Here is a 19,485-nt window from a genome sequence, read left to right on the forward strand (position 1 = left end):
CTGCTTCTCAATCTCCAGTGATTTCAGACTATATTTTTCACCCTAGGCAGGACCAAGTGAACAGTAAGTGCATAGAAACTGCTGCATCCACATGGTACTAACATATCCCCTGCATAGTCTTTCCTACCACTGATAACATCAATAACCCTGAGAATAACACCTACACACATACACATGTACACATATGCACCACACATGGGTGGATATTAAATGGCCTTCTCTTTTAGAATAAGAAATCTTGGAACATTACCAAAGTTCAAGCCTTCAGATCCTTTCCTGTCTCTCTGTTTGAGTCTTAGGATGAGTGACTGGGACAGCGGACCGGAGTCACAGACACCTAGACCTCACCAGCAGAGGTCAGGAGAGGACAGGAAGTACTGGAAAGAGAGTCCCGTTGTGACAGAATAACGACACTGAAACGTCTACAGGTCCCGTATTTTGAGTAAGATTTCACACCACATAAAATTAAGATACAGTTTTTAAAGATATGAATAGGCTCCAATATTCCATAAGCTATGCAAAATACTGCATTACATAGAGGAATAGCTGAATTCATGAAAATTCATAGCCTTACATACCCTTTCCTCTTTATTAAAAACATCAATAAGCTCAAAGAAACAATATAATCCATTATTAATATTGTTCTCTGCTGAGTAAATATAATAAGTGTAATTGTTTATTTGTTTAAATGCCTGTTTGGGGGACTCCAAAGCACTCTGCAAACATCAACATGAATCCTCTTATGAGGGGCTGCCCACTACTACCCCTATTTTAAACGGAGAACGGCCTTGGGCAAAATAATGCATGATGAAACTGGAACTAAAACCATGACGACTTGACCAGGCGTTAGTGTACAAATCTTCCCAAGTGGCAGTAAGCACATGCTTCAAGGCTATGCTTTGTAAAGATTAATAAACACGTGTAGGATTCAGCAAGGTACTATCTCCACTGATGTTATTCAATGAAGTAATACATGCAGAATTTTTTATTAGCCGGGGCGCCTGGGTGGCTCAGTGGGTTAAAGCCTCTGCCTTCGGCTCGGGTCATGGTCCCAGGGTCCTGGGATCGAGCCCCACATTGGGCTTTCTGCTTAGCAGGGAGCCTGCTTCCTCCTCTCTCTCTGCCTGCCTCTCTGCTTACTTGTGATCTCTATCTGTTAAATAAAATCTTAAAAAAAAAAAAATTTAAAAAAAAGGATCTTCTCTTAAAAAAAAAAAAAAAAAAGAATTTTTTATTAGCCTCCTGGAAACCATAGGCTTGGCTATTAGGGCTAGGCAGTCACTGAAAAACAATGAACTAAACTTAACCCAGAAAAACTGGGGGAAATTCTGATAAACTCAAAAGTTTACAGTCTTAGACTGCTTTGCATATGTTCTCATTACACTCTAAAGAGACCAAAAGTATACAAGGCAGGTCATGTAATAGGAGACAAAACTTCTACAAAAGGCATAAATGGAATCTCAATGAGCAGCCTCGGCATCCTGCATCTTTCTCAGTAAAAGACTGGCAAGTGCATATAAAATTACATCTTAATGTTAAATTATTAGGGTATGCATACGGTTTTTTTTTAGTGACTTCCTATTATGCTCTTTAAAGCAAACTACCAATTAATTATAAGCACAATTGTACTGGGTGGGTCTTTTATTCTACAGGCAAGTCTCTTAAAAAACAAAAACATAAAGACAACATCCCTCAGGCATGCATCCTCCACTAGTTTTTGTCTTCTATTTCTTCTTTCCCTCACTGTCACCCTTCTTGAATCAGCTGTATCACCAGTTCCCAGACTTCTGAACTTCCTGCACCAGAAAACTATGCAAAAGAAAAAGAGAAGCAGAGGCACTGAAGGAAGAAGTCTACACGGAGTTGCCAGATTTCGTTTTGCCAAATACGGATATTATTTTGTTAAAAGATACCTTCTAATTCTACTCTCCCTAATGTCTCAAATAAATGCCACTGTAATATTCAAAAGTGTTTAGGTCACCATATTTAGTGTTAAAAAGCAGCCGATATGTTCACTGAATTATGCATTCGGCCATCACTTACTAAGCATATATATATACTATATGCAGGGCTCTGTGTTCTGGGGGTACAGCAGTGAACAGAGTAGATACCCCCCCCAAAGAGATGACATCTTAGTGAGCAAACAGACAAATTAAAGACGTGAGTAACATATTTAAAATGTGAAATAGTGTTAAGTGCTAAAGAGAAAAATAGGAAAGAGAGGGATAATTAGCAATGTGTGGGGGGAGGGAGTTCCCAATTTTCGATATGATGGTCACGGAGGAGGGTCTTATTCTGAAGGTGACATGTGAGAAAATAGCAAAGGAAATGGAATGTATCTCATAGCTACTGGGCGGTGAGGCAGGGAAGCGCCCCAGAAGAGGAAGCAGCCAAAGAAACACTATGGCAGGCATGCTCTGGAAGCACTACGGAGACCAGTAAGGAAGAGAAGGCAGTGAGGAGGAAAGGAGAGCCTTAACAACGAGCACGTCATAAAGAGCTTTGAAGGCCACTCTAAGGCCTTCCTGTTTTACTGTAGATATGACTGAGAGGCAACACAATGTGCCAATCTCAGTGTCATGATCTTATGTATTTTAACAGGCTCACGCTGTCTCTGTTGGTGAACAGGAAGATCATGGTGGAGAAAGGGGGGACAACAGCAGAAGCAGGAAGACCGAAAACTCCAGAAGAGAGGTTACAGTGAACAGGGCGGCAGAAGTGGTGATGGTAAGTCATCACATTCTGAATACATCTTGAAGGAAGAGCTCACAGTGTCGATGAAATGCAGACTATGAAAGAGAGAAAGTCAAAGGTAACTTAAGAAGTTTTAGACTGAACAAGCAGAGAAGCGGAGCTCCCATTTTTGGACACAGGGAAGTGTGTTAACAGAATGGATTTAAAGAAAATACCAGACTCCTGTTTGGACATTTGTTAGAAATCTAAGTGCACAGATTAAGTCAGACATTTAAGTGTAGAAATTTAAATGTATGCGCAAGGATGTACAAGCATGGGATTCAGGGAGCCACAGATACGGATGGCATTTAAAACCAAAAGACGAGATGAGACCAAAAGGAAAAAATACAGACAGAAAAGAGAAGGTACCTCGAAGTACAGAGATCTAGGAGATGAGAAGGAACAAGCAGAGGAAACTGAGAACAAGCAGAGAGCCTGAGGGTCTGAAGGCTGGGAAGAAAGAATGTGTAAGAATGAGACCGTAGCCAACCACATCAAAAGCTGCTGGTAGGTCAAGAGGAAGACTGAACACTACCTACTTGATGACACAGTATGTTGGTAATTCGAGACCCTAATACGGGCGAGGAGGGGGCTTGGGGAAAGGGTGGGAGTTAAAAATCTGATAGGAATGGATGCGAGAAGGAAAAGCAGGAATGAATGGAATAGAAAGGGTATAGACACCTCTTTCATGGAGTTTTGCTGTAAGACCAACAGAGAATCTGGGTAGTTCTGAGGAGGAAATGGATCAAAAGAAGACTGGTACTGGGGTGTTGTTTACAGGAGAAATAAGAAATTTTACTCTGCTGGGAACATCAAGCAGAAAGAGAAAGAACTCGGGAGATGGAGAGAAGAACAGCTCAAGTGATGTCAGTGAACAAGTGGAATCACTCACAGTGACAAGAGCCTCTAAGCACAGATGAAGACAGGTGGGTAGGTATGGCTGTGGAACTCTGTGTAAGTTCTCTGATTGCTTCTATTTTCTTATAAGACACAAGAAGAAGATGAGCCGAGAGGACAAAGGAAGTACTGGAAGTTTGAGGAGGAAAGAGAATGTTCCAGTAGTTGAAATGGAGCAAAACCTGACTAGGAATAGCATGCTTTCCTAATATGCAAGTTGGCCGGAATCAGGGCTGGACTTTAGTCCGGAGGAAGCAATAGAGACGAGGGAGTAAAGGTACGTGGAGTGATTACACGGCCCTACAGCAGAAGTTCAGCTGGGGAGAGAGGGAATGAAGCCATGAGCTTGGTGAGGGATAACGTAACAGTGGTCGTTATCAGTGAGGTTCAAGGATAACTGAAGTCAGAACACGGACAACAGAGAAAACGGTCACAGAGTGGAGAGAGATCCTCAGATTCCCATTTCAAACGGGACTGCTACTGGCCACCAAGAATCTCCCGCCCAGTGTCTCACTTGACCTTCCTCTAGTCATCGGATGTCAGTGAGTGGCTCCACGGCAGAAACTACCTCTTATTTGACCCCAGTATTCTAGGCAGCGCCTGGTCCACTGCTCGATACACAGCTGCTACTCAATGTACCTACTGTAAGAAACTCATCTGCCAAAACATCAAGGTTCTGATATGGGGAGAAGACGAGGCAGACACAAGAGAATCCATCCACAGGAAGTACCTGTAAGGATCTTTATATATTTCAAAGGACAATTCTGTCTGCATCTTAAAGGTACGCTTCGTTTTCTTATTTTCAGAAATTTCTGACTTCAGACAGATTTTTCTAAAGTGTTTTTCGAATTCTCATTCTAATTATTTACCTCCATCATCTGAAACTCAGCCTCTTTCCCTGATCAAATATAAGCAAACCGAAGATAATCCCAATCAGTAGCCTGCCTTTCATTCTGCAATTCATTTTTTTAGTGCACAAAAAAAAAAAAAAAAAAGAAAGAAAGAAAGAAAGAGAAAGGGAAGGAGATTCCGACCAACCTTAAAATATTCAATCCCTAGTTCTCATGCACACACAGCTATGGGACAAGCTCCTTGGTCAAGTATAATGAACACAGGGGGGCAATACTGAGTTTAAAAAAAAAAAATGTGACAAGTTTACTATACATAAGATTTTTTAAAGTCCTTAAAAGCTAATGGGCTTATTTGACTAAAGCAAACTTCTGTTGTTGTTTATAGGAAATTGGGTTACAAGCTCATGGAATAGCTCTATTTAAAAAAGCTGCAGGTCTAGAATCCTGCTTTACTAGCTACAGAGGACATGAGAATCACTTGTGAAGCTTTCCGCAAATGACCTACCTGGGCTCCTGCCCAGAGAATCTGACCTAACAGACGGAGGAGGGTCCCCAAGCACCTGCGCTCTTCAAAGGCTCTACATTCGAAGCACTCCTAGACTGAGATTGTCTAGCAAACAAGTCTCTGAGAACTGCTACCTTCCTTTCTTTCAAGTATCTATCAGAAATTCAAAAAAATCTCCTAAAATTGTTTCACTATTAATTACTTTCTTAGTGATACACTCTGGGTCAAATTTAAATGGCCGCACCATTTACATAACACGGCACTCAAAGTCACCAAGGTGGAAATTTTAATCCTCTGATAACATAATTCACTAGTGATGATAAAAACATGCAGAACTGGACTCACGCGTTCCACAGCTGCGTTGTGATTCGGGAGCTCCTCCTCACTGCAAAGGAAGAAGAGAATATATGAAACAGTTAAAATCATAGCGAACTTTTTAAATATTATATACGTATAGATACAGATGATATACATGACCACCATCACAAGAATGGATCACACTACATAAGCTTCCATGCTACCAAATTCAATATAAAACAATTAGTGACCCTGAACCCACAAGGTCCCCTATCCCCCAATCTCTAGATATACACTGTCCAAGATAGTCTTCTCCAGCCACATGTGACTTTTTAATCTTAAATGTTAAGTTCAAATTAAATAATAATAACAATTCAGTTTTTCAGTCTCACCCCAGCCACAGTTCAAGTGCAAGACAGTCATGCAGAAAGAGGCTATTGTTTTGAACACTGTGTATATAGAAAGAATATTCCCACCACTGCAGGAAAAGTCCTACTGGACAACACTCCTACAGAACAGGAGTCAGCAACCTTCTTCTGGGAAGGTAAATATTTAAACAGTAAATACAATGGGCTTTGCACACCGTATAGTCTTTGTCATTAACTATTGAACTGTTACGTTGTATTGCACACACAGGTAATAGTATACTAAGTGCGATTTTATTCTCACAAAACATTTTCAAAAACAGGTGGTGAGCTGACTGTGATATGGTCATAGTTTGCCAACCTCTACTTGACAACATCACCTCCACTCCGTGGCTCAAACTATGGCCTATAAGAAATGACTGCTTTTCACAAAATGATAAAAGGATCGGGACACCTGCGTGGCTCAGTCAGTTAATTGTCTGCCTCCGGCTCGGGTCATGATCCCAGGGTCCTGGGATCAAGCCCCGCATTGGGCTCTCTGCTCAAGGGGGAGAGTCTGCTTCTTCCTCTCTTTCCCACTCCTGCTCTCTCTGTGTCTCAAATAAATAAATTAAAATCTTAAACAAATAAATAAATAAATAAATCAGCCTCCAACAGATTAATGAATGAAAAAGGAAAATCTAATTCTATACATCAGGAAAGCTTCATCTGTCAAAACTCCAATGGGGATGAGATTTTTAAATATGTAACAAAAGATCAAATTCATTCCCTGATACAGTAATACTATGGTATCAGCTCTAACCTGAAACATGCTGAGCCTCTTGTATTAACAGAAAAACAATGCACTATCTGTAACAAAGTTCTGAGCATTGAACTGTAACCTCAGTAATACTGATGGTTGGGCAATGATACAGATTCTCCTCTTAGTTTCTCTTAAACCACATAATACCACGCATATTAGTATTCCAGAATCCAGTATGTTCGAAGGCACTCTTCTGCTACTTTGAAGAGTCTTCGGGTGAACCACAAACCAACCTACAGCAATGGAACTGACAGAAATTCCAACAGCCAAAGGAGATCTTAAAGAGATAGTCCAAACCCTTCACTTCAGAGATAAGAAACTAACATTTCGCTTAGTTACAGTCATTTAGCCTAATACAGAGATGTGCAATCCAATCGCTCTAGCCCTGTGGGTTCAAACGAAGATGAATAAGATCTTTGGTTTGTGGAGTGGTATATGGAGAAAAGGCTTAGAAACCAATTCTCAAAAAGAAAAAAAGGATTTGAGGATTTAATATAAAAGTTTTTTTTTTTAATGTAAAATGTCCACTCTCACCTTACTGAAGGTGACACCTGGGTTTTTTTGTTGTTGTTTTGTTTATTAAATTTTCATATACTCATAGTCTACATTTCCCTGCTAATCAATCTGTACTCCTGATTACTAGAGCCAACGATGTATGAATGGTACAGGATGTAACTTCTAATTTATAAGTACATCTATCCCTTCTTCACTTACTGGCCGAAAAAGGGCTTATCGGCACCACTGGAATTTGTTTCTTAGGTGAACAGGGTCAGCAGAGACATCTCGAACGACCAGGAACATCTGACACCCTTTGCGCACACTGAGACCGGTATTTCTGGGGTGAGCAGGCTGCCCTGGGCAAGAGCAGCTTTTTGTGCAGCTGATTTAAGAAGCTCCTGATAACTGTTTGAACTTTCCCAACTGCAAATGAAGCGCCGACCCCGGCGGCTTACCGCACGACTAGCTCTTTGGGTACAGCTCTTTGGCGTCCTCCTCCTGACTCGACAAGACTAACTAAGACCTCACTGTGCCTGTTCCCAGCACTGAATCAGAACCAACTTCCGCACTCGTCTGTGGAGTGGGGCTCATCATCTATCTGCTTGGGCCACGTGGCCTGTGGTGCTCACGTCCTACAGACGTGAATTTCACCTGTGAAATTCAACATGAGACCGCACTGCTCTCAGCATCCTGCCCCACCTTACCATCAAGCCATACTCCGGAAAGCCCTGGGAGAGGGAGATGCAGGACCGAATGCACAACTGAAGTCAGCCAGAGGTGACATCCAGAAGTAGACAAGATCGGTGTTGGATTTCTTTCCATCTTGATATATTACGTGATTTCCTTTTGCCCTGTCACAACCCCCACCCCAGGATCTGCTTGCCTGTGCAGGAACATCATCATATCCCCAGACAGTTACTGAACTCCTACTAACCAAACCTTTTTTCGTATGCATTTTTTAAATTTTTTTTTTAATTTTTGATTGAGATATAACTGACATACAACATTGTATGAGTTTTAGATGTACAAGACAATGATTTATATATATATGTATATATATATCACAAAAGGATTATTATTTTAAGCTTAGTTAGCATCTATTACCACACACAGCTACACATGTTTTGGGTTTTCCCCTGTGATAAAAACTTTTAAGATCTACTCCCTTAGCAACTGTGAAATATACAACATAGTATTATTAACTATAGCCACCATGCTGTACACTCCATTTCCAGGACGTATTTACCTTATTACTAGAAACTTGTACCTTTTGACCATATTTTGCCTACCTCCCAGCACCACCGCCACTCCCCATCCCATCTCTGGCAACCAGCAACCTGTTCTCTGTATCTATTAGTTCATTTTTTTTTGTTTGTTTGGTTGCTTTAGATTCCACATATAAATGATAACATACAGTATTTGTCTTTCTCTGATTTATTTCACTTAGCATAATGTCCTCAAGGTCCACCCATTTTGTCAAAACGGTAAAATTTCAGAGGCCGAATAATATGCCTCTGTGCGTGTGTGTGTGTGTGTGTGTGTGTACACATATTTTCCTTATCCGTTCATCCATCAACGGACAACTTAGGTTATTTCCATGTTTTGGCTACAATGAAGCCAATTAACGGCAGGGGCCAGGGTACAAAAATCTTTCTGAAATAGTACTTTCCCTTTAGATAAATATCCAGAAGTAGAATAGCTGGATCATAAGTAGTTCTATTTTGGGGGAGGGGGTGAAGATTTTATTTATTTGTGAGAGAGCACAAGAAGGGGGCTCAGCAGGCAGAGGGAAAGCAGGCTCCCCACTGAGCAGAGAGCCCAATGCCAGACTCAATCCCAGGACCCTGGGATCATGAGCTGAGCCGAAGGCAGATGCTTAACTGACTGAGCCACCCAGGCTTCCCTAAGTAGTTCTAGTTTTAATTTTTTAAGAAACCTCCATACTGTCTTCTTTCATAGTAACTGCGCCATTTTCACTCCTACAGGCAGTGCACGGGGGCTCCCTTTTCTTCACATCCTTGCCAAAAGCTGTTGTTTCTTGTCTTTTTGATTATAGCTATTCTAACAGGTATGAGGTGACATCTCACTGTGATTTTCATTTGGATTTCCCAATAATAGGGGATGTTAAGCATATCTTCATGTGTCTGGCAGCCATTTGTTTGTCTTCTTTGGGAAAATGTCTATTCAGGTTCTTTACCCATTATTTAATCAGATTTTATTTTTTTTTACTTATTTGCATGAGTTCTTTATATATTTCAGATATTAATCTCTTATCAGATACCTAATTTGAAAATACTTTCTCTCATTTGGTAGGTTGCCCTTTTTATATGCTGTACAGAAGCTTGTTGGTTTGATGTTGTTCCACTTGTTTATTTTTGCTTTTGTTGTCTCTGTTCTTGGTACCAGATCCAAAAAATCAGAGCCAAGACCAATGTCAAGGAGCTTACAGCCTCCGTTTTCTTCTAGGAGTTTTATGGTTTCTGTTCTTATGTTTAAGCCTTTAATCTACTCGCTCTTCTGCATGTGGCTGCCCAGTTTTCCTACCACCACTTAATGAAGAGTGATCTTTGTGATCCCCATTGTATATTCTTGGCTGCTTTGTTATAAATCAACTGACCATAAATGCAGAGGTTTATTTCTGGACTCTCAATTCTGTTCCATCAATCTATGTCTCTATTTTTACACCAATACCATAATGCTTTGACTACTCAAGATCTGTAACAGAGTTTGAAATCATGAAGCATGATGCCTCCAGCTTTGTTCTTTTCTCTCAAGACTGCTTTAGCTATTTTGGTCTTGTGTGGTTCCATACAATGTTAAGACTATACACATTGTATTTCTGTGAAACAGGTCATTGGGCATTTTGCAGGTATTACACTGAATCTGTATATAGCATTGGGTAGTATGGACATTTTAACAAAACAATTCTTCCAATCCATGAGTATGGAACTTCTTTGCATTTATTTGTATCATCTTACATTTCTTTCATCAATGTTTTACAGTTTTCATAGTATGTCTTTTTCTCCTCGGTTAAATTGATTTCTACCTATTTTATTCTCTTTGATGCAGTTATAAACAGAATTATTTTCTCCATTTCTTTTTGATAGTTTTTACGATGTATACAAATGCAACTGATTTTTATATATTGATTTTGTATGCCACAACCTTACTGAATTCATTTATCAGTTCTAACAATTTTCAGTGGAGTCTTTACGGTTTTCTATATATAAAATCATTTCATTTGCAAATAGAGACAGTTTTACTTCTTCTGTTTCAATCTGGATTTTTATTTCTTTTTCTTGCCTAACTGTTCTGGCGAGAACTTCCAGCACTATGTGAATAAAAGTGGGAAGAGTGGACATCTTTGTCCTGTTCCTGATCTTGGAGGAAAAGCTTCAGCTGCTTACCACTGGGTATGATGTTAGCTGTGGGTGTGTCTTATGGGGCCTTATTCCTTATGGGGTCCATTCCCTCCACACTCGATAGATGCTAAATTGTGAAAACAGTCTTGAGACTGCTTAAGTGGATGAAAGAGCAACAAGATGGTCAAGTTTTTCCATATGGATTCTCTTGCATTATTGCTCCATATCTAAAACCTTTTATACAAAATCTGCTGTGTGCACAACACTGAATGCCACAGAATTTTCCCTCCTCAAACTTCTGTGATGGCGTGCATTAATCTTCACAGCCTTAAGGAGAAAGCAGAGGACTGCTGCCTTCCCAAAAGCTACATCTGATGTCTAAAATACCATGTCAAGCCCGGCACCAACCTCAAACACAGTGGCTGGCAGGCTGCAGGAGGGCACTCAATGCTGCTGAGTGAGCATATGAAAAAAAAAAAAAGGGTGAACCCTTGCCGGCACGCATATATGCACCTTCCCCTTGCCACATAAATATACTCCAAGCAGACGAAGGAAAGACTGAAGTCTGGATGAGTGCAGAGTATTCCTTCAGGTGAGCAAACTACAGCCCCACAGGTCAAATCTGGCCCACAGTCTGCATTTGGAAATAAAGTTTCGATGAACACCGCCACCCTCGTTCATGGATGGTCTGTGGTTGTTTACATGCTACACCAGTAGAGTTGAATCATTAAGTTTGAATCACAAAGATCACAAGGTCTACAAAGCCAAAAATATTTTACATCCAACTCTTTAAAGAGAATGTTTGCCTAACTCGACTTTAAAAAAATGAAGGTTTGTCCTCTGAAGGAAAGAGGTCCATAGAAGTTGCTAAAAGAAAATGCCAAGCTAAGAGCAAGAAGCCATGCCTCATAGAAACACATTAAGTAAAAACAACAACATGGTCATCCCTGGAAAGAGAGGGGCCTTAACTCAATCTGTTTTCATCTACTTTAAACTTAGAAGAATTATTTATTAGAGTACATGTGCCTGTTATTTTTCAATATTTCAGGGGGCATATTTCTGTAAGACAAACTTTCAGTGGGAAACTAAAAATTTGTTAAAATCAGTAAACTGAATATGTTGGCTACATTTTGTGTCTGCAGTTAAGTATGTCTAAGTTAAGATTTACTCTAATCACAAGGATTAGACAAAGAGTTCACAAGCTCTTGTCATCAAAACAGAGGTTCTTCAAAAACAAAAACACCTTTATTTTGGCTTTCAAATATTTATGTAGTCATAGTGAATTAAAAACAATCTGCTAATTTTTGGAAATATACATGTTTTGATTAGTTGAAAATCTGAAGGAGGGCACTCAACGCTGCTGAGTGAACATATGAAAAAAAAAGGGTGAAATATGCCCCCTGAGATATTAATTTTATCTTTATTTTTGATACAATTTCCTTCTAATTCTATTAATAACTTCTGACCTAAAAGCTCTATCATTATCCAAATTCCAAGCATTCCAAGCTGAACAGACTATTTTTTATAACAATGCTGAAAGTTCAAATTTCGAAATTTCTCTAACTCTTAAATGTGCTTGGTTTCTCCAATCTCCAGATGTAACTGTGTCACAGGCATGCAGACCAGGGACAACTCCCCATTTCTGAATCCTAGACAAAGACCATCCTGTTGCCGCATCAAGCCAAGCTGGTTTGGCAACAATTTTTATATTTATTGTGAAATCTCTTAAAAAGCCAAGTTAGGCCTATACTGCAGTTGTTAGTACGGTCACATACCATAACAAGCAATTTAAATTACTAAAACTATAATCAGATATGAAGTCAGCAGCCTTCGGAGAAGATCACAAAGTTAACTTTTGGCCACTGTATTGTATTGGCATTGACACTTAAAACCCAATTCACTGCAGAACCAATGAAAAATTGCACACAACTAAAAGAGCAGAAAAAAGTGCTCTTTGATCAAGGTGTGATAGAAAGCAGTATCTAAATGCCTAGGCCAAGTTTATTTATTTATTCAACAATGCAAAAAAACTTTAGGCTACAGTGACAAGCAATGGAAGGCACCAGCAGCAATCTCTCGAGGAAAGTGTTTTACTTATATTAGGCATTGTAACAAAAATCAATTAGTTTGGTGAAATTTAACAAAGCCTAACATTATATTAAAATGCATTTCTCTGCTTCATTATTTTCATTTGTGCTGGATGCTGCAGGACGGCACCATGGTATAAATTTAAAAATTAGTATGAGAACTGGTACCAACTGGTTTCATTTGCAAAGAAAATTAGTATGAGAACTGGTACCAACTGCTTTCATTTGCAAAGAAGTGGTGAGCTTAGCTATCTGACTTTACCTTCATACAAGTGACTGCCTTCAAATTTCTTTCCAGGCGTGTCAAAGCACTTTTGTGTTTTTCTTATTTAAAATACAGGACAGCAGTAACAGGCAGTATACTGCAGAAGTTCAGAACACAGGCCCTGCTGTAAGACTGCCAAAGGTCTACATCCCACATCTAACATGGTCAACACAACTCGGGCCAGGTGGTTGACCTCTTTCTGCTTCAGTTTCATCTGAATAAAAGATAAAAAGAGTGCCTATCCCATAGAGTTCTTGAGAGAAATAAATGAGCTACCTGTGTAAAGGGCTTAGAATGGTGCCTGGCACACAGTAAGTGCTCAATAAATACTACCTAATATTATTAAGATAAATAATGGACTGACTAAACATGTTTCAAGCAATCAGAAAAAGAGATTTTTAGGTAATTACTAGATCCTTTTGGAATACACAGGTTTTTCACAGGTAGTTTGTATTATATAGACCATTTTATGATATAAACATCTCTTTTGGTGGTTCGCTCCCAATATACAGTCCCTTGAGAAGGTTAAAATCAGGTAAGTTATAGTGCACCCTCTGAATCGAAATCTGGGACAGAGCCCAGAAATTTATTTTTAAGAAAAATTTCTCAGATGACTCTAGGTGTGCAGACAAGTTTGGGACCCACTGATCCTGACAGGGCCAAAAGCTCAAACTGTCCTTTAAAACTCCATCACATACCTCAGATCTGCACACTAACCCACACAAATATGTAACCATTTCCTGCCACATTTGTGGTCAAGCTTGATTTATTAAAAAAAAAAAAAAATGTGGAAGTGGGGGTTTAAGAATAGTGTTTCATCATAGTTAAATACTGCTCTGCTAGTCTGTTATGTTCAAAGTCTTCTAATTTTAACTACTCAAGGGAACACTCTGGTTATGTCAATAAGTATAATAATAACACCTTATATTTGTCCAGACCTTTAGACGGCATTACTTATATGGCATTCTATCATTTTATTTCTTTTTTTTTTTTAAGATTTTATTTATTTATTTATTTGACAGAGAGAAATCACAAGTAGACAGAGAGGCAGGCAGAGAGAGACAGAGGGAAGCAGGCTCCCCGCTGAGCAGAGAGCCCGATGCGGGACTCGATCCCAGCACCCTGAGATCATGACCTGAGCCGAAGGCAGCGGCTTAACCCACTGAGCCACCCAGGCGCCCCTCTATCATTTTATTTCTTCAAAGATCCCACCATATCCTAAAGTATGCAGAGCAGTGGTGATTCCATTTTACAAACGAGGCGTGACAGGGTTAACTGCAACAAGTGAAGGCACTAGAAGGGCACACATTCTCTAACTCCCAGAACTGTTTCTCTTCACTTTGTTCACTTGCTCTATCCAAAGAAAAACAAGATACCGAAAAATACTTTCCAAATGCAAGAAAACTCAACAGAAGGAGAAAAAGTCTGAGTACAAGATACTGCTATGAACTATCAAAAAAATTGTATTTTTTCCTTCAAAATGTAATCATGTATCCTAACATTAAAACAAAAAAAAAAACTCTAGCTTTTTCCTATTTATAATTAATGAGACTGGAAAAGAATAAATTTGAATGAGAAATTACTCACTAAATTGGATGGAAGCAAGCAAACTATAGAGTTGAATTCTAGATCTAGACTGTAGGGATCTGCCCAAACACCACCGGAACCAGAACAGGCAGAATTCACATCATTAGCGGGATGTTCTCAAGAGTCAAAATCACGTTAGCCCCTTTACAGTAGTCCAGACCTCTCTCAACTCTTTATATAACATACTCAGGATAAATGGAATTAATTGTGAGAAGCAATAACACAAAGACATCTATAACTATGGGAAAGATCAACGGCATTTCCTTTCATAGCTAATTTTTAGGCTGCGTAACACTGAAGTTCTAACTGCTAATTATTTTTAAAATGAATTTACATAAAATGAAATGTCTTGTAATTATTTTTGAAATGCAAATTATTATTCATTTCCATTTAATTCTGCTAAATTATTAATACAACTCACTTATTACACTTTATGTTCTTACTAAAATACAACAAGTATTAAAGACTGTATTCTTAACAATATAATTCAATGTTAATCATAGAGGTTAAAAATGCCAGGAATTTAATAACAAAAGCACATGCAGGACTACTCCTGGAAACTTATTCATAGCCGTGCGATTAAAAATAAAGAAAATCAATATAACAGGTCACCATAGAAACATTATAATAAAAAAGTTAGCTTTCAATCGATGCAACTTACTGTAAAAAGCCAAATCTATCCGTGACTTTGTAAACAAGGTAATCAGCATCCTCCCAAGGTTCAATCTCTGCGCCTTCTCGTCCCTGTAATTGGGGACAAAGAAGGGTATTATTGGGAATTTATAAAACTGAACAATTACTTAAAAGAAAAAGTCCACAAAACAGGAGCTTTTTTATGAATTAATAATAAGAGCTAGAAATAAGGCACTATCAGCCTAAATTAACTTAAAAAAAAAACTACTTTTGGCAATTAAATCACAATTTCCCAGTGACAAGCTTCAGAAGATCCTGTAAGGCAGCAACAGCTGACATGCAGCTAAGCCCTGATCGGACTTGGGTTTACGTGAGAAGTCAACTGAGAAAGAGAGAGCAATGAAGGGTAAGAAAGCCACTCTGACTAAAACATGTGTTGTAGAAAAAACTGTTTCTTACTTCTCATCCAAACTTCCCAGAAGAGTAAGCTATCCACCTTGTCTCTCTTACTTCACAGCTACATCAACCTTGACATTACTCTTGCCAACGTCAAAAATTATCTGCCACTGTTCAATCCAGTGGATGCTGTTCAGTTCCGATCTAGTAGATTCCGTTCAGTGCGTTTGTCCATGTTGCTTGCCCCCATTCCTCAAACTTCATCACACCAGCCTCTCTTGGCTCTCCTCATACCATCCAACTCTTCTTTTCATGGGTCTTCATGGGTCCCCCTTAACCGTCAGTGTGCCCATAGCTCTGCCCTCAGCCCATTGCTCTTCTCGTTCTACTTTTGAAGCCATTAATTAGCATGGATTAGAGAAGGAACATCAAATGTCTACACTGGTCCATCAAATTTTAGACTCAATACCCAACTGTCTTATGGACCACTCCGTGTGCATATATTTTATCAATGACTGCACAATGGCTAGCCTAGTTCCTAACTATGATTTAACTGCATGGGGAGAAAAAAGTGCATGCAAACATGAATGAATGATAGTCCTATTGGTTTTAAATTAGTTAAGCAGTTGAATAAATTAATTTGGTTTTTCACAGACTCCACTAAAACCTATTCACAATAATGGGAAATTGTGTCTGATGCTCCAAACAACCAATTCAAAAACAAACTCTGGGAACGTAACTATTAAGTAGAGCAGTGCCTGCCTATATGCCTCTCCAGGAGCAGGGCACAGTCCAGATGGCTTTCTGTAATTTCATGTTCCTGTTACTCTCCCAAATAATCAAAAATAACAGATATGTAATTACATGCAACTGAGATAAATATAAAACATGACATTTATAAATCACTGCCTCCAACCCATTATAGACCTCAAGGAGTAAAGTAATAACAAGAAGACATGTGAATTGTCAACAACTGTGATATTCTAGGGCACCAAAAACCAGATTCCATAAATAACTTAGAGATAAAATGCTAATGGAGAGTATACATAATGTATAAGTTCAAATTTTCAGATGTGTGTTAAAATTTTAAGAGCATATATAAATTATAAATAAAATGGGTATTTAGTTCTATATGGTGCCATGGTCAAAAATTTACTGAATACCTAGCATGTGCTAGGAACTATTCCAGATATTTCGGATATAAGAGTAAGTCAAACAAAAGAAATCCTTACCCTCAGAGTGTACATTCTAGGAGTGAGAGCAGACAACACACAAAATAAGTGTAATATGAAGCATGCTGATATAGTAAGTGCTATAGTGAAAAATAAAGAAGAGAAGAGAGATCCAGAGAGCTGAGGAGTTATTACACAGTGTGGTCAGAGAAGATCTCACTAAGATAGCAGCATCTGGGTAAAGATCTGAAAAAGGTGAGGCAATGAGCCATGAGAATATCCAGGATAAAGTGTTCTAGGCAGAAGAAACAGCCAGTGCAAAGGCCCAGAGGCAGGAGCAAGCCTGCTGTGTTGTAAGAACCGCAGAGACCAGAGTGGCCACAGCACAGGGAAAGTGGGAGAGAAAATCTGGAGATGAAGTGAGAGAAAGAAAGATGACTTCAACTGCCACATGAAGTAAACAAACTGCTTCTGAATTTAAGCTCTCCAAACATGAAATCCATTTCTATTTATGTCTTTTCCTAATAAATACTTACTCAAAGAGTCAATATGAATACTTACTCTGTCATATTTAGCAACTATTTCAGCTCGCTCCTGGGCAAGTTTGAGTGCTACATCCTGGTCTGAATCTGTGGAGATCAAATTTAGATGATCCGTTATTTAAAGAACCAAAAGTTAATTATTATATAACTAAGACAAAAGAGAAATAAAACAATAAATTGGTATTGCCTAAAAGGACAAACTAGCAAAATCAAATAAACTTAAAAGGCTGAGTTAAGTATCTGTAACTACAACTATGAAATATCGACGCATCTGCCATTTCAATAGTATAGATATTTTAAAAAAGCCAATTTGTTAACATAGCATTAACTTAGGGGAGATGATAAATTTTATCCCTTAAGAATCAATGTTGGATCTAATTTCAGAGAAATAAGTATTAAAGTAAGAAACAAATGGAAAGCTCTAAGTTTTCAGATGAAATCCATCTGGGTATATGATGAGAACATTCAAGAAGGCTTTTACAAACTGAGCAAAGCAGCATAATATATACTTCAGGAGTTAAAAAAAATTATTTCTTCTACATGATGAAAATAATTACTTCTTCATTTGGCCTCTGAGGTCCCCCTCATCAGCTGTCCCAAGTGCTATGATAATCTCCAATCTTTCCGCACAGACATACCTTCTGTCTTACTACCACCCTGTATCTTTGTGAGAAACACAAACCTGACAACAGCAGTGGAGATCACAACATGAAATAGTATGCTTATGATTACATCCCAAGTACCATAAGGAAAAACAAAAGACCAATAATAACAGGCTATGTCAAAGGCACCTCTTATCAAGGAGAAAAAAGACAAGGATTTCACTGGAAATTTGGGCAAAGGCCATGAGCAAGAAAATTCCCAAGAGTTAACGATAGCAGCCGCGAGCATGTCTGTGTTCTCGGGAACTCTCTGGCAGACAGTAAGAGGTCGCCAGGCTTCAGATACTGTGAAAAGCACTTTACATGTCTTATCACATTTATTTCTCACGATGACACTCTAAGAGAGGTATCACATGAATTCTACCACTCAGACAGAAAAACATGAAGCCTAGCGATTTTAGCGAACTTGTCGAAGGTCACAGAACTAATAAAGAGCAAAACAGGGATTCACATCCAGCTACAATGGACTTACTTCATAGCCAGTATTTTTAAGCGTTACTTTCTAAAAATGATTACTAAAGACACAAGGAAGGACTTCCAGGGAGAGATGGCCGATGGAACGTACATTTTATATCCATTCTTCTTGAAACTCACTAAAATGACAACAGAGGGATTCTTTAAATCCTCTCCCTCAAAGGCCCAGCAAATGGTGGCTCCTAAGGAGGGGAAGGATGGGGTTGAACACAGAACGCGGACGAAAGGGGTCGAGTCCCTGAGATTGAGGGGATGCGCAAGCCTGAAGGAATGTGTGGAAGAGGCTGGGTGCAGAGAAGAGAACCCCGTGTTGGCCCTGCAGATCAGGAGACCAGCGCACCCGCTTGACTGCGGAAGCAGGAAGGGCGACCCAGGCCTGCATCTAGCACCGTGGAAGGAAACAGAAAATGAAGCAGTCCGGGGAGTGGACGGTGGTTCCTTCTGGGCGGCGGACTGTGAGGCGGGAGGAGTATGGCAGTCAGCTATTTTTCAAAATAAGCCATCCAGACTGCTGAATCTTTAAACCAAGTATAGCTCTGGTAAAAATAAAATCTAAATATAAAAGCCAAGGCATGGGGAAAAGAAATCAAACTTATTAGAAACTGAGGAAATACAAGCTTTAAAATATCTTTGTACTTAGCTCAGACTGACCAAAAACCGCACTGATGTTACTCAATGCTGACAAGAGCGTGGGGAAATCGGTAGCAGCTTACTCTGCGGGGAGATTTATCAGTGTATAAAAATCTTTGTGGAAAGCAATTTGATAACATGTCTGCAGAATCTTAAAAAGAGGTATACCCCCAACAATTCCAAGTCTAGGGAGTTAGGCCAAGGAGATCATCGATATAACAATAAAAATTGGAAAAAGGGGAAATCTGTAAATTTTTAAATGTTTATTGGGGGGAAAAATGCTTATTCACTGCTTTTCTCAGACTACAAAGTGTCAATACGCTATCCTTTGGGGGAAACGTGAGTAAGTAAATAAAATAACAAAAATTCAGACCAGTTTAGATTTTCACAGTGAACTAATGTAGTCAGAAGTCCAGGATAATCAACTCAATTATATATTCATAATCCTAGTCCAGACTTACAGACCCCTGTCAATACCTTTTCTCTCTTCTATTGCCCAGCTTGACAACATTACACCCCTGCTTCTACAAAGGCGTAAGGAGAGCAAATTAATAGAAATTAAACTCAAACTTCCATTATCAGAACAACTAAGCGTGCGTATCTATGGTGATCAGGCGAGAGTCAGTGGATGAGTGTGTTCTTTGAATATGGTCAATACCACCTTCATTCCTGCTACCAGTCCTAGAGTCTGAACCCTATTTCCTACTTAACAAGGACAGGTTTAAAA

At 39.1% G+C, this 19,485-nt stretch overlaps 1 protein-coding gene across 2 annotated transcripts in view; it reads right to left on the reverse strand.

Moving 5' to 3' along the window:
- USP6NL (USP6 N-terminal like) overlaps positions 1-19,485 on the reverse strand; it is a 148,340-nt gene that overhangs the window by 54,182 nt on the left and 74,673 nt on the right. For both annotated transcript variants that reach the window (XM_059404088.1, XM_059404089.1), the window contains exons 2-4: positions 17,012-17,079; positions 14,911-14,993; positions 5,332-5,371 (exon numbers count right to left, since the gene is read on the reverse strand). In XM_059404088.1, coding sequence (XP_059260071.1) covers positions 5,332-5,371; positions 14,911-14,993; positions 17,012-17,079 — 191 coding nt within the window. The remainder of the gene's footprint in view (positions 1-5,331; positions 5,372-14,910; positions 14,994-17,011; positions 17,080-19,485) is intronic.

Source organism: Mustela nigripes, chromosome 6, assembly GCF_022355385.1.
Source record: "Mustela nigripes isolate SB6536 chromosome 6, MUSNIG.SB6536, whole genome shotgun sequence".
In the NCBI taxonomy this organism is placed as follows: domain Eukaryota; kingdom Metazoa; phylum Chordata; class Mammalia; order Carnivora; family Mustelidae; genus Mustela; species Mustela nigripes.